Consider the following 24149-nt stretch of genomic DNA (forward strand, 5'->3'; position numbering starts at 1 on the left):
CACCTCATGTAGCAAGTGGTGAATGACATTTCCCCGGGCCAACTGTTAAACATGGTCTGCTTCACATTCACACGCACAGATAAAATGGATGCTTATGAAAACAAACTGTCTTGTGCCTCTCAGCTTTTTCTCGCAATCTAACTCCCACTTGTGCCCTTTAATAGGCAAGTCAAACCGTGTTAGGCGGCATTAAACTCTTCCTGCTGCTTGTGTTTTTGATGCATATCACAACAGGAGAAAACTGCTCTGACGGTAACCTTCCACATGATATAATTATCTTTGAGTTTAGATTCAATATTTTGAAATCTTTTTCCATAACACAGAAGGCTGAATGAACGTGGCATCTGACAGGCCTTGATTCAGAGTAAAAGTGACAACTATGTCAACATGAAGCATGTGTTTGCAGACAAAAATACACAGGTACTCATCAAAACATCAAAATGCACTGCTGATTATGGTAAAAGGTAAAAATTAAATATATTTTGAGAAAAGTAATGCATTACACATTGCTTGTAACGTTTTTTTTTAAACATAATGCGTTATTTTACTTATTTGCTCCCTGTAGAAAATAATTCCTCACATTACCTTTGCATTACTCTGCACTAAGGTCTAAGATGCACTGTTACTTAATTACCAGATAACAACATAAACCTCAGGCTACAGTACTGCACACTGATACAATTTCCTATCAACACAAAACTCTTATTTTAGCTTCAGCATTAATAGAAAGCCAAAAGACCACTTAACTGTAGAAACCGCTACTAGCTGACTGCCCATCTCTGCTTTTGTTACCTGCTGAAAATCAAGCTTTGGCTGCTCGGTTGGGCTTGGCAGACACTCAGCTTTAACATCACTCTGGGTACTTCACTGCGAGCTTTGTACTCACATGCTGTCTGTGCAGTCGCTGCATGGTAGCTGGTTGTGGCCTGGGTGCAGTTTACACTTTACTGTCATTTTTGTGTGCTTTTTGTGGAATAAAAATGTAATCCATGTTCATGTATCTGCTCCTCAAATATTGTTGATTGCTCTGCTATATTTCTCTTGTCTCTGTGGGAATAAGCGCACAGGAAAAGGACATCTTTAGCAAGGAGGGGGGGATAAGTAACAAAGGACAGTTGAATAATAGAAAATCCATCGTGGACATCAATATAATGAATATTAAATAATGATGTAAAAAAGTAAAGATGCAAAAAAGCTAGGTTGAGTAACTACACAATATGGCCTACATCCAGGAAGGCACACATCAGGTTACGGCATAGGTTACTGTCCCGCGTTTCAGAGGGATTTGCAGTTATGATTAGTTATGATATTTCACACAGTTTAAATCCCTGTTACACCTAAGACTGATCAGGATTGCATCCCATCCACTACCAATAACTCACACAAATGTATTATTGCAGGGTCTTTATCTTACAATATAAAGCCCCTTGTTGTGATTTGCCGCTATTTAAATAAAATTGAAGTGAACTGAATAAACATCCAAAGAGTCAGGGTCACAGTTCTCAGGTAGGAGATTTCATGTTTCTGCAGTAATAGTAACATAAGCTAGTATGTACTAAGAATAAAATACAGTAGCTATCTAAAGACGAAACAACTGTTAGTGTGTTGTGACTCTATGAAGAAGGCTTCTTTAAAGAACAAGAGCTCTTACTCTGTGGTTCTGACTATCATAGCAAGGTTATGAAACTATAGAAAACCCCAAAAAGCAAAGACTCTGTCAGCAAGAAGGGTTCATTTTTCTACAGGAAAAGGTGAACTAAGTACTCAGTAACTCAGCATCCTTCAATGGCTAAAAAAATTAAGCTGGACTATGATTGGGTCAGAAAAGGGCGCGGCTTGTTTGGCAGTGGTACAAGCGGATCTATTGCAAGGTATTTGAGCAAACAAAGTTTGGAATCAGTCATTCCTTCATCCACCCATTTCATATTCTCTTCCCGATTCCAGCCATCTATTAGACAGTGCATTCATCTTTTCTCTCTTCCTCTCTCTCCCCCTCTCCCTTTCCCTCCATCAGAATTGTGGAGACGGATGGACAAAGTGTGCACGAGTCCTTGGCTGAACTGCAGAAGTGCTGACGTGGCGCCAAGCCCTCTAACTGCGTGGTGACGCCTCTATCTGTCTCTCTATGATGCAGTCGCTCGTACAGACACACAAGCGCGTTCATACAGAAACACACTTGCAGGTGCATGCTTATGCTGGCACTTGCAAAAAACACTGAACTTACACGCAGAAAAATGCCCGTGTTGTATCGGCACACAGAGTTATACTGCATGGTAAAAAAAAAAAACAACTCACACACACAAGGGCTATGTGCACACTCCAACCGTGGAACACATCCACTCTCTATCTTTGTCTGTCTATCTAATGACACCTTTATCACTCCATTCAGTCTCCCATGCAATCAGCATTAGTCTCTATTGTCACACACACGCACACAATCTGGCCACACTCCTACCATCACCACCACAAATACACAGGATCTCATATTAAATGCACCCACACACAAACACTCTCAGGTCAGCTGAGTGATGTTGGATTGTGTATTTCTCTTCTGCCTGTGTTAAAGTGAGTCATCTATCCTTCCACAGCTTCATTACAACCTGCAAGGGCAAACACTATCTTTTGCTCGCTCTGCCTCTCCAGATGAAGGGAGAGAGAGAACGAGAGATACAGTATGTAGTAAGTGAAATTCTTCTCTCTCTTTATATCCACCCATCTCCTTTCTCTCTTGTTCCCTTGTCTCTAAATTTATCATCTATCTCCATACCTATCACCTTATACCGTTTCTTTTTTCCCCTCCAAGTCACACAGTGTTTCACTCTTCCTTTTCCATGTACCTTTAAGCAAGCACCAGAATGGTTAAAGAGCTTGATGTAAACATTTGATGGATGTGATGCAAGAGAGAGCATGTCTAGGTAGATATAACCAAGAGCATGTGGACTCCATTTTCCTGCTATTTCTACTTTGGGGCACTTTAATGGTCTTGGAAAGGCTCATTCTACCTTGTCCAGTTAAGGAAACGTTGAAGCAGCAACAAACAACACTTTAGATTATAGTGTGCCTCCAACTTGCTTGCAACAATTTAGAAAATGCTTTTTTCTGATTCAGTATAATTCCCCTGTGCAATGCCCATGAAGGAGTGAAGTTCATGTTGACGAAAAATCTGCAAAGAGCCCCAACTCCCAGAAGCACATTAAAGCCCTTGCTTGGTTTTTTTTGGAGTCCAAAATGTTGCACATGGGTTTATTTTTCATATTCAGATAGATAAGAGATTAAAAATAATCATGCTTCTATAGCAAGACAAGAACAAGAAGAGAGTCATTGAGAGGAGAAATTTGTTGTGTTTCTACCTGCCTCTCTCAGCTCTGAGTTTTTCAGGGCCCTACAGAAACCATGAATAATTCATGGATAAAACCTCTTATTCTCTAAATTTTAAATGGCTGGCTGTTATCAAAAATAACTTGATCTGTGTAGCATTAGTCAACTTGCACGCAACAGAGTGGCTTCAGTGCACTACAGGAAAGAGAGGGCATTGGGTCCAAGCTAAACAAGTTCCATATTTCTCACCATGCTTACAAAGCCCTCCTTGTGATGTTTCAAGAAGGGGAAAAAAAATCATCTCTCTTACAATCATTCATGCATTTTGAATAAACAAATACTGTTTGACTCACTAACACAGCATAAAATTGATATTTTAGTGCTGAGTTTAACATGTACGTTTTCACAAATCTCAGCCTTAAACTGGAACCCTCAAATAAGCTTCTGACTCACCACAGTACAGAGACAGGATTAAAGCCTTGGACTCCCTCTACTGGTTTATATGACAGGCTGATAGAAAAGGCTGTGGACTTTCTAAGACTGTTGAGATGTCCCCTTAGAAAGAGCATTCCCCGTGGAAGATTATTACAAGTCATTAGGAAAGACACTCAGTGGAAGCAATGGGGATTTGTGCTTATAATCCACAAACAGGGCAGCTTTTGATATTTTTACAGTCACTCCAAGGGAAAAAAAAAAGGTCTATGACAAATTCGTCCAGGAGTTTGAGAGTTAAAACAATTAGTCATAAGTTTCTTATTGATCTTTCCCCAAGGTCTCTTATCCCGCCAACTGCAGGCGGGCTCATTACTCTAAAAGACAACCTTAAGGACTGATAAAGCCGAATCAATGCCACTGATCAGCTCTCACCTTAGTATGGATAAACACACTGAACTAGAACAGACAGAAAGGGCATTCTCATTAAAAAAAAAGCTTTCAAACAGTCTTTTACACCAAGAGTACAGTAACTTACAGGGTACAAGAAAAGTTGGTGCAGTTTCCATGACATAAAAAAATCAGTGTGGACAGAAGCACTTGATCACTTGCACCCTGATATAAGTGGCTACAACTTCTGGCCCAGCTATTTTGTGGTGTCGGTGGCAAGTTGCAGCCTTTTGGCATTTTTTTCCCAGTGGGAATGCGTGAAACCAGTTCTAGATTAGGCATCAGTGCCACATCACTGAAAAGAGATATTCATCACTTTAACAACCACAGCTTGAAACAATGGCATGCCTATGGATAGGCCTTGGACACCCAAAGGAATCATCTAGCCACTGTATTTAATAAAAGAAAGCATGGCTGCACTTATTCAGTGCTTCTTCATTTTATAGTCAATCACAGCACTTTTTTCACCCATATGGCACAGACATGGTTAAATGAACTGTTCTCCACAGTCCAATTAAATTGGTTAATGCCTTTGATTTTCACTCGCTCTTTCTTTGGTTCTTAAAAGTTGCATTAGGGGTCTTGTGCACTCTGGTTTCACAGCTGAGCTTGTACATGTTGCAAGCTGTGTTTCTTTGAAGTTACTCAATCCTAGTTTACCACAGAAACAACTGCGCTGAAGTATTGTTTAATTTTACTGTTGTAGTTCCCCATTGACATTGATGATTTTAGCGGTAAACTCAGCATTCAGCCTTCACATGGGTCTGTCCTTGGCAGAAGTAGTTTAGTTCATCACACAGATGGACACCATACAGGCACAGCTTTGGAGTATGAATGTGTGTAAATGTTAGTTAGAAAGCACTCAGGTGTAGAAAAAAGTACTCATATGGATCGGTTTATGAGGCATGTTGTATAAAGTGAGTGCTCAAGTAGAGTAGAAAAGCACTATATAAGAACCAGTCCATTTACCAGAACCAGTGCTGATTCTCTGTTTTCTGTTCATCATACAGTCTAACTCTTAGCATGTATCGCTGTGCTGAAGGAAGGATTTGGACTCATGGTACAGGATGCAGGAGACAGGACATGAAAGCATTTGACTTTTATTACTGCTAATTTACAAAGACACAAAAATAAACACAGAGCCAGGTCAGAGCTACCACATACACAACGGGTATGAGGGGACAACGCAACAAGGAATACAGACAATCAAACGGTTGTCTAAACAAAAGGGAATAGGGCAAAGTGGAAACATCTGGCAAGAAACTGAATACACTTAAAAGAGGGCACAGACCAACATGGGGATAGAACGGGATCAAGCAAGACATAGCTAGCAGAAAGCAAAAAATCACCATAATAAACAGAAGACTAAATAACTATAATTAAAGATAGATAGATAGATAGATAGATAGATAGATAGATAGATAGATAGATAGATAGATAGATAGATAGATAGATAGATAGATAGATGTGGATGCTATTGTCCCACCTCGCCAGCCCCTTCTCAAAATGAATTTCTAGACACTTGCTTAGTCTACTCTTAATCCAAATGCCCATCAAAACATGACACCCCTGGCTTGAAATTAATCAACCTCAGCCGCGTGTTTGGCACTTAAACTTGCAATAAAAGTTCATTTACATCTTTAGCTGATACTTAATTATTTTGGAACTCAACTTTTAATTGCCCAACATGAACTACAAGAAAATTACACTGATCCTCTAATTAACATCTTCTAATAATAAAGCCTCGAGAGTGGTGAATGGGAATGAACTGATGGACTATTTTGTCAACTTGTTATTCTGCTGGTCTTCCGTCTTGCTGGCGTTTAGTATGCATCACATGTCTTTATTATTGCTCAAACCCCGCATTTCTGCGCTGTGTTGTCTCTAACATGCTTACATGCTGTTTGGGACCCGGATAATAGCTCATTACGCCTCTTCCATGAACCGCCTAAGCCCTCAGAGTAGACTCTGACTCACCTGCCACACAGTGTGCAACAGTCAAACAAGTTACAGTGCTTTCACCATCAGCGTTATGAATACACTCCTACCTCTGTGTGTGTGTGTGAACTGTACTGAAATCTGAGCTTTGGGCGGATTGTTTTGCAATCCTTTTACTTCCCCTTCTCTGTACTACTACGCCTGGGTGTCACCGTTGCTACAAGCATGCTATTATCCGCAGTGAACGGTTGAAGTGGACTTCTGTGAGTTATTACTTGGTTTTTCTATACCATCGCTGTCTCTCTGTCATCATGGGTGACTACAAGCCAGCCGAAGCATTAACCCACAGGAGAAGAGCGACTCTCGCAGTGGCGAGAGCTGCGACTCTCCAGCCGATGAACAGGAGGTTTGAAGGGGATCGTCAGAGCTTGGTGGCCGCAGACATTAGCTTTGAAAATGAACATAACAAACATGACCATTCACTGGAAATAAGCCGGAATAAAACGAAGAACGATAAGAAGAAACGCAGGAATGATATAAGTGACATGTTGAGGTGAGCTGGATAAACTTACTGAAGTGTTGCCCAGTTTGAGGAAAGTGGGAAGAGTTTTTTGTTTTTCCTTCAGGAAAGATATGACAACATGCTGCCCGTAGCTAACGGCTAATGTTGTATCTAGCGTTTCTTAATGCTAGATACGTGTCCTTGTTATTCATTGTCGGTAACGACTTGGTTCAGGGTCGTGGGGGGACGATCTGGACCAGAGCCTGTTTATTTTTCCACAGTTGTCACTCATTCATTCATACTTACACTCCCGCTCTTCTTTAGTGCTGCTGGGCCGAGTTCCAGGAACTTTAAGATCGGGTATATGTGTCTCCAATAAATAAAATGCACAATGTGGGTTGTTTCGTGGGAGGCTGTGTAAAGGGGAACCCTATGAATAGGCGTGAATTAACTTAATCTTCTCAGACCAGTTATGTAACACAAACAGCCGATATAACACTGTTTGGTTTGCAAAAGTTTCGCATATTCGTTTATATTGCTGATTGCTGAAGCCTCATCAGAAATGGCCTGGGTGGAAGGGTGTAGTCAAAAAGCAGTTTTTAATATAGGGAAACAGGGAGGATAAAAGTCTGAGGAATGCCAAACTACACAAGAACTCCATTGAAAATCAGTGGCAACAGTTTCAATTAAGTGATGAATCCAAATTTGAAATTCAAATTATCACCAGTATGTACAGAGGAGGTCAGGAGAGATGCACAACAGTGAGTGTCTACAGCCATCGGTAAAAGAGATCTGTGCACATATGAATGTCTACAAACCTCAAGCAATTGAAGCAGTGCTGTAAAGAAGAGTGGGACAAAATTTCCCCACAGTGATGTGAGATAATAATAAAAACAGACAGGAAGTGATTACTTAAAGCTCTTGTTTCTAAAGGTGGTTCTACAAGCTGTTGATTGGGTTTTACTTAGTTTTACACAGGACATGTTTGTTGCAGGACTATAAAAACCTTCACAGAGCTCCTAGCGCATCTCACTGTGTATTTAACTTTGTCCTATTGTTGCAGCTAGAGTTCGAATGAAAATCAATGCAACATAAATACATTCATTTTTAATTGTCTCACTCATTTACTGTATCCATCTGATTTATTTCAGTAACTGTCACAAGACACAGGAGTCCCTGCTGAGTTCAGCCAGTGGTTATAAAAACTACAGAGGAGTCCTCAACTGGTGTGTGGTAATGCTGGTAAGACACAGACAAAAGGAAACATGTGTTCCCATGAAAATCCTAAAAAAAAAAGCATTTGACAATCTTGTTTTGTTGTTTGAGCACATAAGATGATATTTTTGTTGATATTTCAATGAATTTCCAAACATGGCCAACATGTATCCAGTGACATAAAGCCAAGCGTCTTTCCCATCTCTATTTCCCACTCATGTTTTTTCTTTAATTTTAATTCCAGCAGCTCTTAGTGTGGGTGTAATTGTCAGTTTTTGTGTTTTTGACAGATGTATTGTATGAAATTATGATTTTTATGATTACAATGTACATGGAAGTAAATGGAAGTCAGGATAAGCAGTCGAAAGAAAACTGGTTATCAGCTTGCTTTCAGCTGCAGCCCCGATGGTGTTAGGGTTGCAGCATAAGTTACCACGGTGATGTACCCCAGTAAGATGGGAACCACCTTCATAATACAAAAACCCAGTGTTAGCCCCCAACTGACCTGTATACAATGATATCCTGCTTCGCAGTACAGGCCTGTCAAGTGGACACCTCCAAGCTATTAGTAGAACAATCTGTCTAACCACACTTCCTGTAATTAGACTTTTTGATTATTGATTTTTTTCAGTAAGATAAATCTTATTTTATTGCATATGACTTAATATCAGTTTAGCAATTAGTATAGATAGTAATGGACTTTTGTGATACAGACCATCCACTGTCATAGACTAACACACTGAGATAATTCAATATTGCATTAAATAGTAAACAAAACGATTGTCCGGATTAAGACCCTGATTAACTTATCTTCTGATATATGGGCATGACCTCCGACACTTCTGCTGACCCTTGTTTGTACTAATGGTGATTGTATAAAAATGTCACCAGCGTTTCAGCCAACATTCATCCTGATAAAATGCAGAGTTTTCACTGCATTTCATCCAAGTGAAGAGGAAAAAAATATGCAGAGTCACGTTTTGCTGTCATTACTGTTGTGCTGCTTCTGTCCACTCATTTCCTCTTTGTGCAGAGTTTCCTCTCAGGCGGGGCTCAGCAGCTTTACCACAGACACACACACAGACACACAAGACTCTAAAGTATTTTGTTCAAGTTAAATAGTTCAGGCAGATAATTTTTCACTCATCAATAAAAAAAACCCTATGAGCTTTAGCCATAGTCAGGAATCTGTTGTTCATCTATTCCCCATTCACAAGAATGGCTGCTTCTCCAAGAGTATTGGTCAGATTTTTAGTGAAACCTCAAACAGTTCTTCATTGAAACTGTTCACAAGATGAAGATCACATTTGTTATTTTGCGTTGCAACGCTAACTGCATTGTGATGAAGTGTGAACAGATGAGCTAACTAGCTAATGTGTATTTTCTAGAGATGTCGAATAGTGTACATCCACCATAAAATAACTGACCTGTTAGTGTCAAGCTTAGCACATTTTGCAGTTCTTTCTCGCCCGTGCTTGGGAGAATGGGCCAATTATAGCAGGAAACGAGGAGATTCAGGTGGTGAACCCCGCTAATCCAACAAATCATTGTGTTCATTATAGGAGGTTTTTCCTTCATTCTGACAGACCCAGAGATTTTGTGTTTGGTAATAAGATATTACAATCCATTTAGCTGAGGAGAGCAAACGGACAGGATACAGCAAGGAGTGCAAAAGAGGGGAGCAAGAGAAGGAGACGACCATGGAGGAGAGAGTGATACAGAACGATGAGGCAATTCAATTAAAGCTGAAGGCTTTAAAATGAGAACCATGAAATAAATGTACATGTGGAGAACAGTGTAAGGAGGATTGTTGTGCAAGAAATATTTATCATTGTCTGTCTTTTTGTTACAGGTACTGAGCAACGCGCGCCTCTTCTTAGAAAACCTCTTACGGTGAGAATGTTTTATTAGCTATTATTTCAAAAGGCTTCATGGACTACTTTTACCCAATGTGCCATTCTTAACATTAATGAGGATGGTGTTTTAAATGTGACACGAGGTTCATGTAACTCATCTCGTCATAATGTCATTTGTTACACTTGTGGGGGTTTTTTCCTCTCAGAAGTTAAAATAACCGCTGTGGAAAATATTATATATGAAGCAGAAAACTGAGCCAGCGCTCAGTTTTCTGCTGCATCAGTTGTTACTTACATTGAAGCTCAGATCTGTAAAAACACACCTGTCTTAATTTGGATCCTGGCTTTTCTTTTGGCCATCGTTCTTTGTTTTGTTTTTTTAGGTACGGTGTTTTGGTCGATCCTGTTCAGGTGGTTTCCTTGTTTCTGAATGATCCCTACAGCTGGCCAGCAGCTTGCCTAGTGATTGGTAGGTATATTTTCTGTGTAACACTTCAAAATAATGGAAATGATTCAATATTATTTTACACTGATTATATTATTTCTGGGTTTAAAAAAACATAAAAATCTCAGCTACAAAACGTGCACGAAATGCTTGTATAACCAAGACCAGGATGACCAATTTTAAGTGATCTTAAGCAGTAGTATTCCAGGTTGTATGAAGGTTGGTGACTTTTTTCACTCATTTTCAGTCCACTCCTTGTACCTGAAAATGTTCTGGGGAAAGTTTTAATTTAGCAAAGAACCAGTTTTAAAATAAAATCCTTAGAAACTTGCTAACATCCTATCACCAAAACAAGTGGGGGACAAAAGTGTGATATGTAAGTGTAAATGTCAGGTCATGCAAAAAAAGTTACCTACAGTAAATGAACAATGTTTGAAAGTCTTGCCCTTAAGCTATAGGACAAAAACAGAAACTGATAGATCCATCTGGACCTTAAGTTTATTGATCTACTGCTTATTAGAAAAGGTCTCACGGGAAGGGTGTCTGCCAAGAAGTCAGTCATAAGGAGGAGAAACTGGGAGACAAGGCTGTGGCACGCCACATTGCACAAGAACTGGATAGAAAATCAGTGGCAACGAACTAATGGATTGGCTTAAATTATCATCACTATGTGTGCAGAAGGTAAGGAGAGTGGTACAACAGCGAGTGTCTGCAGCCATCTGTAAAACACAGTAGAGGCTCTGTGATTGTTTGGGGCTGAATTCAGTCAGTGGTGTTGGGGATCTTGATGGATTTCTGTATACAGAAGAGTACCGTACCACCAGATTATCATCCACCATGCAGTACCATCGTGAAAGTGTCTGATTGGCAACAGCTTCATTGTTTTCACCATGAGAATGATTCCAAACCCACTGCCAGAGCAGTCAAACACACAACGGAACAATTTTAAAACAAAAGGCAGCTAACGTTCAAGAGCTTTGAATGTCCTCAAGAAGCCTGGAGAACTATTCCTGAATGACTGCTTAAAGAAATTGAAAGGACTCTTGTTTAAGAGAGGAATAAAAATGATAAAGAATAAACAAAATATTGACTTTCAAGCTTGTTAGAATTATACAGACTCTGTTTTTGCCTTATGTACTGTATTTTCTTTTATGTTTCAGTAATTCGTTGCGATTTGCGGACCAACCTAGCAAGAACGTTTCAGAAAACTAGGTGGAAAAAACATTTAAAACTGATTATAGAGCCACTTCCTTTAAGGCCTACCCTGCTATAAGACGAACACATGCAGTTTTTTTGTTTTCCGAGTACTTACTTTTATAGTATATTGCAGTGAAGGTCTGCAGTAGTGCAGCTTTCAGTGTCTCTAGAGGGACACTCACCTGCCCTATATACTGCATACTGGTGTTCTCCTGCAGAGAGGAGGAGGGAGTAAGAGAGAGGGATGAAGAAGAGAAGTAAGGAGGAAGGATTTAATGGAAGCCAAGTTAAGTAAGTAAATTTGTATAGATGGTTGGAAAACAGGACAAGAACAGGCAGAGAGAGACGGGGTAGAAAGAGCAGGAGAGTGGTGGAGTAAAGTGCCGCATCAACTCGGGACCGGAGAAGGGAAAGGGAGGGAGGAGGAGAGAAATGGATGGAGTTAAGGCAAATGACTGCACAGACAATAGGTAAGAGGCAGGTGAGGATGGGAGTCTGTTTACAGTGGCATGGACTGTAAAGCAGCCTATCCCCCGAGGGCATTCAGAGAGTCACTGCAGTAACTTACGCACACTCCCACACACACAAACACAGTCTACACTTCATGAAGCCTACCAGCAAAATGGGCAAACTTTGGAAAGAAAGTTAGACATTAAGAAAACTCTATTGTGAGTGATAAATGTTATTTTACTTTGCTGTAGTAAGTGCATTGCTTCTACAATATATACCTGAAGGCACCAGATAAAAGGTTTGTGTGTCTAACAGGTGCTAAATTGAGTTGTTTGTTCCAGTTTCATGCAGTTTGGGCACAATACAGTAGTTGGTATTTGGCAAAGAGGCTCAACAGATGCTTTGCAAAAGAAAAAGCAGTAGGGAATAAGATTTGGGCTCTTCTCAGATGTTCTTTTGTCTGGTTTCTCTTCTTTGCATTTAAAAGTCTCTTATTCTGTGAATTGTTCTTATTATTATACAACGACAACGATGGCAATAATAAAATTGTCAAAGAAAACTGTCCTAGCAATAAAGATCCTTATTTAAATGTATTAAATTGTTTAACTTTTTTATAATTTAGCACCAATGATCTTGATACACTCACAGTACTTTGTAAAATTTGCTGTGTTATCCTTTGCGACACTCTCCTTTGCATATTTGCTGAAAGCGTGAGTTGTCCTTATGTTAAACGCAGCCTAGTTAGAAGACAGGTTTCCTGACTCCATACTTTTCTTTTTCCTTCCTATAGGTGCATTTAAAGATGAGTATAATGGGAGTGTATTGTGAGGTCTGATGAAGTGATGCCTACAGGCTGATTAATTGCTTTCGTTTGTGCACAGTAATCTTACTGTATAGACTCTGCTGTGCCTGCAGTGCATTTCCTCCTTCCTGTCTTTGATGTGCCGTGTATACCACGAACTCGAAAACAACCATGTGACTGAATGACTAAAGACATTGATTCGTAATGGCAGTTATCAAGGGTGACACTGTTGATGATCACATGATGAACCCCCCCAAAAACAGAGTTTATACAATTCTAACAAGCTTGAAAGTCAATATTTTAGCATGACCAACGTGATCTTCATCACTGCCTGAACTCTCTTAGACAAGATTTCTTGTCATTTCTTTAAGTAGTCTTCAGGAATAGTTCTCCAGATTTGTTGAAGTCCATTCAGAGCTCGTCTGTGGATGTTGGCTGCCCTTTATTCAGTTTTCTGTCAAGATGATCCCACACTGCTTCAGTAATGTTGAGGTCTGAGCTCTGAGGAGGCCAGTCCATGATTGATATTGTTTCATTTTGTGTTTTGGATCATTGTCTCCACCACTGGCTGAAATGCAGCCCCAAACCATGACAGAGCCTCCTCTGTATTATGACTATAGACCAGGGGTAGGCAACTCCAGGCCTCGAGTTCGGGTGTCCTGGACGTTTTAGATGTGTCCATGATCCATCACAGCTGATTTAAAGGGCTAAATGACTCCTCAGCATTTCTTGAAGTTCTCCAGAGGCCTGGTAATGAACTAATCATTTGATTCAGGTGTGTTAACCCAGGGTGTGATCTAAAACCTGCAGGACACTGGCACTTGAGGCCTGGAGTTGCCTACCCCTGCTATAGACAGTCAGTGATGTACCTTGGTCCTGATCTGTACATACTGACAACAATTTGAACCAGAAAATTTACATTTGGACTCATCGCTCCGTAAACCCCATTGTCACCAATTTTCAGTCCAGTTCTTGTGTAATTTGTCATACCTCAGCCATTTCTCCCCATTTCCCTCCTTAAAAATGTCTTCTTGATGGTCACCCTCCCACTGAAACCATTTCTGAGGCTTCAACAAACAGATGGATTATCTGAAGGTCCAGATGTACCTCGCAGGTCCTCTGTCAAGTCTTTGCTGGATGTTTTTTTTTCCCCATTTCGTAACATAACTTTTAGATACTGAAACAGATATTGATACAGGTAGATGCAGAGACAGAAGTAGATTTTCATCTGATGTAAGTGATATGAAACACTGTATATCATCCAAGGTTTTGGTTGGTAGCTCTTTGGGAATCACCTCGTTGCTGCAAAAATATTATGTTATGCCTGTTAAACCATGTTATCCTTGTAATTTTGCATAGTTTCACCTAATAAAATTGGAACAAATGGTGTAATTTTTGTGAGAGGCTGCAAGTAATAAAAGGCCTAAAGATATAATTTTTCTATGTTGAAACAACACTGGTTTAGCCCTTGAGTTAGGTGCTTTTTTACGGTATAAACAAAAAAAGAATAACCTTCCTCTGATGGACTGAAAAGGAGTGAAAAAGCAGACAGTATCCAAAGGAAAACTTTCAAAGACTCTCAGAAAGCCTTGAGAACTATTGCTCAACACCACTTTAAAAATTACAAGAAGTCTAGTTCCTTGGAAGCAAAGTAAAAAAGAAATGAGGTGTTGCTCAAGACTTTTGCACAGTACCATACATCCCAAAATTAGACCTGTCTTTCTGAAGTGTTGATATGAAATCATACTGTAGAATATCTTCTTTTTTATTTTATTTTATTTTCTAAAGCTTCACTAAAGAATCTTCTTGATTATGTTACTTGATTGATTCACTTGGGATTTTTCTGTCACAGTCATTTGCTCCATGGCCTTTTTGATCTTACATATTCAAGTAAACAGTTTAAAGTACACTCATTTATTTGATAACCTCCACATCATACAAGTTGTCAAAAGAGCAGCAGACACTGAATATGGAGATGGATATACTGTGCAGGAAACAAAAGATAAAGAATAAAAAATGATGTGATTCTTTGTGTGTGTGTGTGTGTGTGTGTGTGTGTGTGTGTGTGTGTGTGTGTGTGTGTGTGTGTGTGTGTGTGTGTGTGTGTGTGTGAGAGAGAGCTTTTCCACACACATCGACTGGTCTAGTCACTCAGCTGTCTAGCAGTTGGTATATGCTGTGAAACACATATGCTCTGTTATTGCCGGTTCATTTCTTTCATCAGGTGTTGCTATTTAATCATGTGAAAGTCTGTGTGTGTCTGTGTGTGAGAGACACCATGTTGCTCAGGTTTCAGGAAATTTTCAGTCAAAACATGAAATTGGTATATTCTCTCAGCACTGCTTTTAAAACGTAGAAGTCACTGACTAAAATGATGGAGTTCTGCTGAATACCAGTGTTTTCGGAGCCAAAATGTCTTCAGTTCATGAGCTCCCTAGTGTAAATACAGGCTGAAAAAATGATCACTGAGCATCAGCACTGACATGGTTCATTTTGTCCGACAGTGTCCAATGTGTTCATTCTGGTGGCTCTCTATACCGAAAGGCAGCTGTCGAAGGTGAGGAGAGAAACCCTGCTTGCACTAAAACGTGAGAGCAGTGTGAATTTTAACCGGACTGCTGAATTCAGAGCACTTTCCCAAGTCTCGGGTGGGATTATTTTCCTAAAACTGTTCTCTAAAGCTGACTGTGGAGCTGACCCTCCCCAGTTGCATCTGCAAATGTGAAATGGTAAAATGAGAAATTAGTTTCACCATCTACATTTGGGCCACATTCAGTTATGCTCTGCCTGTTTGGCACGAATTGGAACAGTTTTTTGTTGTTTTTTAACTTAACTAGGCCAGAATAACTTAAAATGTGATCTGTGGTGGGGTGAGAAGTAAAAAATGGTTAAAACATTTAGTTTCTGTAATAATTGGCAGTGTTTTAGAATTAGGTCACCAGTAAATACCCAAGGCTAAAAGCATGCGACCAAAACGGAGGCAGTTTTGTAGAAATGGATACATTGTTAAGATAAAAAACTCCTGCTGTTCCTATGTTTGTTTGTTTTTTGGACACAGGGTTCATTCAGTGAACTTGTGGGATTTCTGGTCCATTTCATTAACATGGCTGTTCTGCTAACGTTCCCTGCAGCAGTGGTCCTATTGGTTCCCTCCATGACCTCAGGTAAAATGTGTTTCCCTATTATTCAACTGTCCTCCCTGCAATCTTGTTCCTAACAACTGTACATTACTGCGACAAATAATTTACTAAAAATAAATGGTAAATGGCCTGTATTTATATAGCGCTTTTCTAGTCCCTAAGGACCCCAAAGCGCTTTACATAAAATGGTCTCATCTCTTATGCAGCCAAAACATTATCCGTTCACTCGTAGTTTACAATGTAGAAAATAATTTAAGGGTAATAAAGATTAAGAGAACATCCACTTCCTTGCCCTTCACAGAAACACGCAGCCAGTTTGGCAGTGCAGTAAAAGGCATCTCTGATACAGAGTCATAATTGGAGTCGGTTAGTGGTAATGGACCAGTTGGTCATGACTGGATTGTTTCCAGCTGGCTCTGAGGAGAGGAGAGGGGAGGAAAGGAGAAGAAAGGATAGGAAAGGAATGGAAAGGGGTGTGGCTTGCTGTGCAGGGTTATTCAAGGTTCACTACCTTCTGTCTTCATCATACACGCAACATGATTGACCCATGATGAACTGGGAATACAGCATGCCGTATTTTTACAGGAAAGACAAGTAGACAGAAGTCCTCATAAATTTAATGAGAAATACTCTTTAAGCACCTTTTTTTTTTTTTTTTTCTTTTACCATGAAACAATCACATTAATGTGCATTACTCTGTATAAAAACAATAGATTATTGCATCTACTGAAATGTTATTGCTTGATGACAATAATTTGCTGTGTCATCGCAAATTTCTTGATGGTGGTGGTGGTTATCCAAATTTCACTGTTTCCGCCGACTGACTGGTTTATACTACGGTAAAATCTTAGCCTGTACCGGGGTGTAGAGTTTTAGCTGGAACACGTAACGAACTTGACAAATATTTCACCGACAAGGTCACATTTGTCACTTAATCCACAAATGTTCCACGGTAGGAGTGTTTTATGTCATGGACTTGATAAATGTATTTAGTTCAGTTGTTTTGGCACAGCACCAGTCCTTTACTCTTCAAGCTTTAGTAAGCACACCTCTGACTTTAAATCAATCAAAGGACATCCATGTTGGGAGTTTCCTATGTAAGGCTGGTTTATTTTATCCCAGAAAGTCATTGTTTCCCCTTTTGGGTTATTTTTTTCTCTCCTCTTCTCCTCCCTCATCTCATCTGTTCTCTCACTGGGAGGTGTAGAAGTAAAGGAGTCGGTCCATCTGTCTGTCTGTTTTCTCTGCACTGCTGTTCGCACAGGAAGGACAATTGACAGAGGGCAGGTGTGTGTGTGTATGTACGAATATGTGTGCGTACTGATATTAGGTTTTGGGGGCATATATTAGGGATGTTTTCATAGTCACATTGTCAATTATCATGTAAATGCAACGTCCTGTTACAAAACACAGCTAATTTTGTGTGTCTGTGTGACAGACGGAGAAAAAGAACACATTTATAGATATTCAATCAAATTTGGTAACATACTACTAAACTTTACTGTTATCTGCTGACATCATTTCATTATTTCCAAAGCTTTGGATTGGTCCTTTAATGCATCATGGCTTTAAGTGTGTGCACCTGGGTTTGAGTGTCCTTACAGCAGTGTTTCTGATAACAGTGCGAATTTGAAAAACTGAAAAATAAAAATCACACAGATATTCAGACGTCCACATAGATGGTGTAAAGTGCAGTGCCACATACATTGTGTATTTTTATAAGCAGGTGTAAACCACCCTCTAATATTCTAAAGCACGCTCTTACTCAGCTTATCAAACGACGACTCAGAAACTGCATGCATAAAGCTGTCAAAGCTTTCTTTGCATAGTGTAGTACAGCGTTAGGCGACACCACATCTGAGAGGGGGCTGGTTTTGGCATGTTTTTCCCCACTCAGGCTCGCCTCTGTGTGCTTATTATTTATTTATTTTTTTACGATTCCTATCTCTTGAGTCACTGTCTTGAAGAAAATCTAGCAGTTTAGGAGCCACACTGAGCCAGAGAGACAGATGGTTAATGGATAAGATCTGGTATGGTTTGCTGCCAGGTGTGCTGACCTCCTCCTCACCCTGCTGGCACAACAGGCAGTTTTTGTTTGTGCGTTTCTGAGTGTTTGTGCACATATACGTGTGCGTGTTTGTTCTCTGTCCGGCTTGATCCCTTTCTATCAAGCATATGGTGACTATTGATAAAGCCCTGGTAGGCAAGCTGGTGTAAGCGTGCGCTTGCAATTTACTAAATATGTTTATTGATCTCCTTTCAAATCAGCTTTTCCTCATTGGCCAATTAGCACAAACTTTGGCACGGGTTTCTGAGTGCACATTCTCTCAAAAAAACAACAACAACATGGTGACTATGTAATAATGTCCTTGGCATAGTTAGACTGCTTTTATACTTTGTGTTGAGATGATTTATTCAGCTGTTTGTTCCAGATCAAATGACAGCCTCTCATTGTCTGTCTCCTTTCCTTTTTCACTCTCCTACCTCTCTGCTCTGTTTTCCATCCTGTCCCTGGCTCTGCTTCTAACGTACATCCCATAATTTTTTTTTCCTCGCATTGTTCTTTTAGTTTTTATGTCCTCATCCATTCTTCTTCGCTAATTTTTCCTTACTGTTAGCATCCCCTCATATCTTCCTCCTCATCTTCTTCTTAGATCACATATGAGCTAATTACATGTTTCTGCATTAGTTTATCCACAGTGCTAATCCTTACCTCTTTTTCTCCCTCTCCCCATGACAGTTGGTGGTTTATTCGTACTTGGTACTTACACCATTATCTTACTTAAACTGTACTCCTATAAGGATGTCAACTTGTGGTGCAGAGAGCTGAGCACTATGAAGGCAAAGAAACTGTCCAGGTCACTGTCTTGTAAGTCACACATACGCATGCTTATTTAGATTTATATTTTACACTCACTGACATCATAAGAAAGTAAGCAATATACATTATCATTTTGTTTTTATACTCGAAATGGCTTTTAATGTGATTTAGTTTCTACCCAGAAAGAGGTTTCAGTATATCGCTCGTGCTGTTATGGTGACATCTACTGGCAGATAGTTGACATCACAGCTTTCTGATGAAACTTACATGAATGGTGTAAATTTTATTTATGTCTGGTACAGGCCCGTCAGAACAGCGTTTCTATGAAGGTGAACGCAAAGTGTGCTATCCTGGCAACCTCACCCTCCGAGGTACTCAGAGCTTTTATTATCATTACTGTTTGCTGGGATGTGAGTTGATCGTGTTTCTGTGATGGACCACTGTTTCTGTTTTACTGTGTCACATGTTCTGGTTAACACACTGACTTTCTCTCCACCTCTGTAGACATGTACTACTTCATCTTTGCGCCAACTCTGTGCTATGAGCTCAACTTCCCCCGCTCTCCAAACATTCGCATGAGCTTCCTGCTAAGGAGACTCTTTGAGATGGTGAGGAAATATCTCATGTCAGCATCACCCATTAAACACCTTTAGTGTAGCTGTGTGTTCAAAGTAAGCACAGACACACACTCAGACGATTAGAAGTATCACCTAAAAGTGCTTAAGTGCTAGATCACAGTATAAAGGTGGCATATTTCTGCAGAAATATTGGGTTATGGATACGATGCAGTGTATGTACAAGTTTGATCAACAACACAGGGCACAATCCCAACATGTCACACAAACAGGTGCATCCTTTAAGAGTGAAACTGAAAAAAGGCCATTTATATCACTGAAATAATGTCACTCTATCAATTTGTGCCTTTCTCCTCAGCTTTTTTTCACCCAGCTGTTAGTTGGACTCACTCAGCAGGTACAGTCGGATAAACCTAAACATCACCGTTTAAAATGTGTACATTGCAGCTCATGTCTTAAAGTAGCTTGAGTATTTTTTTCTCTTTCTGTCAGTGGATGATTCCCATCATTCAGAGCTCAATGAAACCACTAGAGGTAAGTCAGGCAAAATGAGACAGACGCTACAAGGGTGAAGTGGTTTTAAACCAGATGTGTAAAATCTGTTCAAGTATTTTGTGCCTTAAAAATAAATTCTGTAACGTTCACACCAGCTGCATAATTTTGCAAATTTTCAACCTTATTTGCAACCAAGCTCAATTTTCCGCTCAGATCTGACCAATCAGACCACAGCATTTGGCAACAAGTGCGCTCTAGGCTCAAAGCTCCCACAAGTGTTGAATTTACAAAAACATGTAAATAGTAAACTATAATATATTATTATTTTTACCTCAGACAACGTTCCAGATCAGTCGGCTCAGTGGAGGAAATCCTCCTTGCTGCTGCATTCTCGTGATAATTGCATGAAATTGAAGTTATGCAACAAGTTCGGATTTAAAAATGCATGAATTTCTTCTCACTTTTTAGGAATGTGCTTGGTGTGTAACGACCTTTACTGTGTGTTTGTCAATTCACGCCTCGTGTTTTCTCTCCTGTAGGACATGGATCTGTCCAGGATGACTGAGAGACTCCTGCGACTGGCTGTGCGTAAACACTATAACATTAAGCACCGTGACATCAAAACAGAGCTCCAGTTTTGATAAAAATGTGAAGCAAGAGATCAGAACTGTTAATTTCCAGTTCTTGTACTTGTCAGTGTTTTGGACTTGCAGTATAAAGCTACAGTTTATTTATGACCAGAGATCATGCTACAACTGTAGTGCAACTTCTCAGTCATCATTAAAGCAAATACATGCATGTAGTGTGCGCGCATATGCCAATTTATATTTAAGCTGTAAACAGTTACTGCGTATACTGAGCATGCAGCAGCATGTTGGGTGAGGGTCATGTGTTGTTCTTGTTCACGAGACTTGAACTTGTCTTTCCAGGTTCCTAATCACTTGCTTTGGCTGATGTTTTTCTATTGGTTCTTCCACTCATCTTTGAACTTCACAGCTGAGCTGCTGCGCTTTGGTGACAGACAGTTTTACAAAGACTGGTGGTAAGTTTTTGTCTGTGTTGTTTGTGATTTTTATGAGGTGTGGTGGACTGTGCTCAAACACTTTTTCAGAGTAGCTCCATGCGCTAATAACTGCATGTGTGCATAAGAGAGCGGATTTATGTGCATTCTCATGAATGTATTTGGTTTATATCAATGCCATTTGTATAATCAAAGCAGTAAACTTATGAATCAGTTTGTGTATTTCTAATATTTGTAAATAGGTGTCAGTCAGTGGACTGTGGAATAATTGCTTTTATTTCCTCCTTTCTCATGAAAACAGATTTCCTTATGTCTATCAATATTAATCAAGCTGCTTTAAATTCATTATTTAGAGGCTGTAATCCAGCACACTGTTTGATGGCTTTTTATTATTATTTTATTTTTTTTATAGGAATTCGGAGTCGGTGACATATTTCTGGCAGAACTGGAACATCCCAGTGCACAAGTGGTGTCTACGGTAAAGTGAATTATTCACACAGTTGGACATTAGAAGGGAGGAATTAAATTATAGGACTCGGCACAGGAGACGGCGGTGAATTTGATGCAGCGGGATGCGCTTAACAAGGCACACTGATGTATTTAGGAAGTGGATTCATCTGGCTATAATTGAATAAGCAGCGGTGGTAAATACAGCAACAGGAGCAAATACATTTCTATTAAACAAGATGAAGTGAACGTGGTGCTTTCTAAAGTGTATATTCTCTTAGAGAGACAGAATTACAGCAGGTCTACTGTAGTACACACGGTAAACAAATTCTAGTTTACTGAAAAAATATAATTTGTTCTCAGAATAATCTCTCTGATTTGAATGTAGGTATTCACACATTTTTATATCTGTTCTTCTGTGTCTTGCAGCCACTTTTACAAGCCGCTTCTGAGGAGAGGATTCAGCAAAATGTTCAGCCAATCAGCTGTCTTCTTCTTGTCAGCCTTTTTCCATGAGGTAAGAATAGAGACCAGAACTGCTTTTTCTACTGAGCTTTCACTGTCATTCAAAAAGGGAAAAAAGTAGCAACCAGGTGCTGCTAATCAAATGCACTGATTGGTTAACTAGTAAAGAAGTGTTAGCACCTCTATGAGAGCAGAAATTTTTCCTCTTCGCTCATCCGGAGCATTTACTGATGTTCAGGACATTACAGAAGTTTTGTGGTTCAGACCACAAAACTTTTGGAACAATGTTGTTTAGACAGATGAGACCAAAGTGACCAGAACAAGAACACAGCATATCAGCACAAACTCTTCATACTAAATATAAAGCACAGTGGTGGAGGGGTGATGATTTGGGCTTGTTTTGCAGCCACAGGACATGAGCGCTTGCATTCAGTGACCTGACCGTGACCAGTGTCTGGGTCATGCAACAGGACAATGGTCCCAAGCACAGCAGCAAATCTACAACAGAATGGCTGAAAAAGAAATGAATGAAGGTGTCAAAGTCCAGACCTCAATGAACTGAAACAATGTTGTAAATAAGTGTGGCTCAAAATGCCTCCATGACTGATAAAGTCATACAGAAATTATCTGCTTCAAGTTATGAATCATTGGGTGTGTTTTGTTTTTCACAGGATTGCATACAGTGCTGTGAAAAACATTCTTTCTTACATGGCCGCACGTTGACCTGGAAAAAATACAATGTACACAGTGTTGTACCTCTTTATCAGTGTGGTGCAAGTTGTCAAGCATATTTCTAGAAATTATAGCTGAATATTGATGATTCTGATCTGATTTCTTTCCCTGTGTGTTTCCCTATCTGCCAGTACTTAGTGAGTGTTCCCCTCAGGATGTTCAGGTTATGGGCTTTTATGGGCATGATGGCACAGGTAAGACGATAAATATACAGCTACAGTTGACACAAACTGCCGTGTACTGAAATTTTTAATGTAACATGGGTGCGAATTCCTGCTCAGTGTTTAAAAATGCTAAAAGAAAAACAAAGCTATATGGAGACCAGATGTCATCATTGTATATAACTAAGTCATACAGAGGGTCAAAATACAGACGTTTTTATGATATTTCTTTGAACTGTTGATGGACATCTTGCGGTGTTGTCAGTGTTTGACCCCGAAATAATTAACTTAATAAATAGCCTTATTAATGTAGCGGGGGATGTTTGATGTACCAATGATAATCGGCTATCATGGGCTGTCTCTCTGGGTTTAATATTTACAAACAAAAAGAAATAAGAAGTTAAATAAATTAAAGTTAGGTTAATTAGGGCTGTCATTAGTGATATGTCATGATTACTCCTTGTGGGCTTTTTTTAATGATGTTTTACTCGCTCACCAGCTTCCGTTAGCCTGGTTCGTTGGCTGTTTCCTGCGTGGTAACTACGGCAACGCTGCAGTTTGGATTTCCATCATTATCGGTCAGCCGTTTGCTGTCCTCATGTACGTCCACGACTACTATGTCATTCACTACAGACAGGAGGGAGACTAATACACATGTATATTCACACAACTTGCAACACATCTTTCTTACTCAAGTGTAAATACCACTAAACTAAAGCACTGGTAACACATATTGTCCGCTACTCCTACATGTCAGGATGAGCGGGTCACATCGACTGTGTTGTGGTTGTAGTGTGTTTACATTAGACACACTGACTTTTGTGTCTTCCTGCTGGAAAAGCTGAGAATACAGTGGGGGAAAAAGCAGAAATAGTTAAATGTCCATCTTGAAACACTACTGTAACATAAGGAGAAAGGTGATGTAGCATACAGCATCATACTCAGGGGATTTTTTTATTTCAGTGCCTTGTAAAAACCTGATGGTTAGTTTGGGGATTCATGTTTATGGTGAGTTTGTCGTTATTGGTACTGTGAGAACAGCAGACACAGGGTCTTCTTTACTCTATTTCCATAAAGGGTTTACTTATCTTTAGCATGTGAATCACAGTGGAGACGCTGTGCTTGAACACTATGAAATGCTAATATGAAACCATGATTCAAAGGGTTGTTGTTGGTTAGGAAAGAGATCTATGATCCAATCATTTTTCACTTTGTGACCGAAGGGGCCTTAAACTGTTTGGTTTTACTGTGAGGGGAGGATCATAAGAAGAATGTATACTTCTAGGATTTTATTAATGTAACTTTCTCTTTCAAATTGTGGTTATTGGTTATAAAGTCTGTGTGTGTATGTTTGGGGTGTTTTTTAACTGAGAAGCTGCCATGTATCAATTGCGGCACCACTTTTTTTTGTACTGACTTTTTTAAAATTTTGTATGACAACAAAAACGACTAATGTGGTAAAAACAATTACAGAATGTGCTGTATTAAACACCAGACTAGTGCCAAGTAACGTCTAATGATAATTCAAACTACATTTTGTGTCTGAAAATAAAGTTTTAATTTAAGTCTTATGAAGTGTGTGTTATTTAGATTTTTTTTCCCATTTTGGCATGAACATGGTCTTTCTCATTTTAGTTTAAAAGTAAAAAAAAAAGATTAAAAGTAAATAGACAATATTTGGTATTGA

General features: G+C 39.5%; 1 protein-coding gene across 2 annotated transcripts; it reads left to right on the forward strand.

Annotated features, from left to right (window-relative positions):
* The first annotated feature begins 6235 nt into the window (after positions 1-6235).
* Positions 6236-24033, forward strand: LOC147319351 (diacylglycerol O-acyltransferase 1-like). Of its 2 annotated transcripts, XM_086311909.1 has the most exons (17): positions 6238-6691; positions 7792-7882; positions 9708-9748; positions 10095-10180; positions 15110-15162; positions 15664-15769; positions 18486-18614; positions 18869-18937; positions 19071-19174; positions 19500-19538; positions 19634-19675; positions 20176-20220; positions 20566-20678; positions 21070-21135; positions 21534-21621; positions 22433-22495; positions 22962-24033. In XM_086311909.1, exons 1-17 carry the CDS (start codon positions 6450-6452, stop codon positions 23109-23111), a joined length of 1527 nt encoding a protein of 508 aa, XP_086168035.1. In that variant the 5' UTR covers positions 6238-6449; the 3' UTR covers positions 23112-24033. The 2 variants fall into 2 exon arrangements, with proteins under 2 accessions (XP_086168036.1, XP_086168035.1); XM_086311910.1 differs by lacking the exons at positions 15110-15162; positions 15664-15769 and having other exon boundaries at positions 6236-6691.
* Positions 24034-24149: the final 116 nt, after the last annotated feature.

Source organism: Aulonocara sp. 'chitande type north' Nkhata Bay, linkage group LG11 (assembly GCF_057382095.1).
Source record: "Aulonocara sp. 'chitande type north' Nkhata Bay isolate Kocher_YH1m ecotype deep benthic linkage group LG11, A_spYH_male_GT1.1, whole genome shotgun sequence".
Lineage (NCBI taxonomy): Eukaryota > Metazoa > Chordata > Actinopteri > Cichliformes > Cichlidae > Aulonocara > Aulonocara sp. 'chitande type north' Nkhata Bay.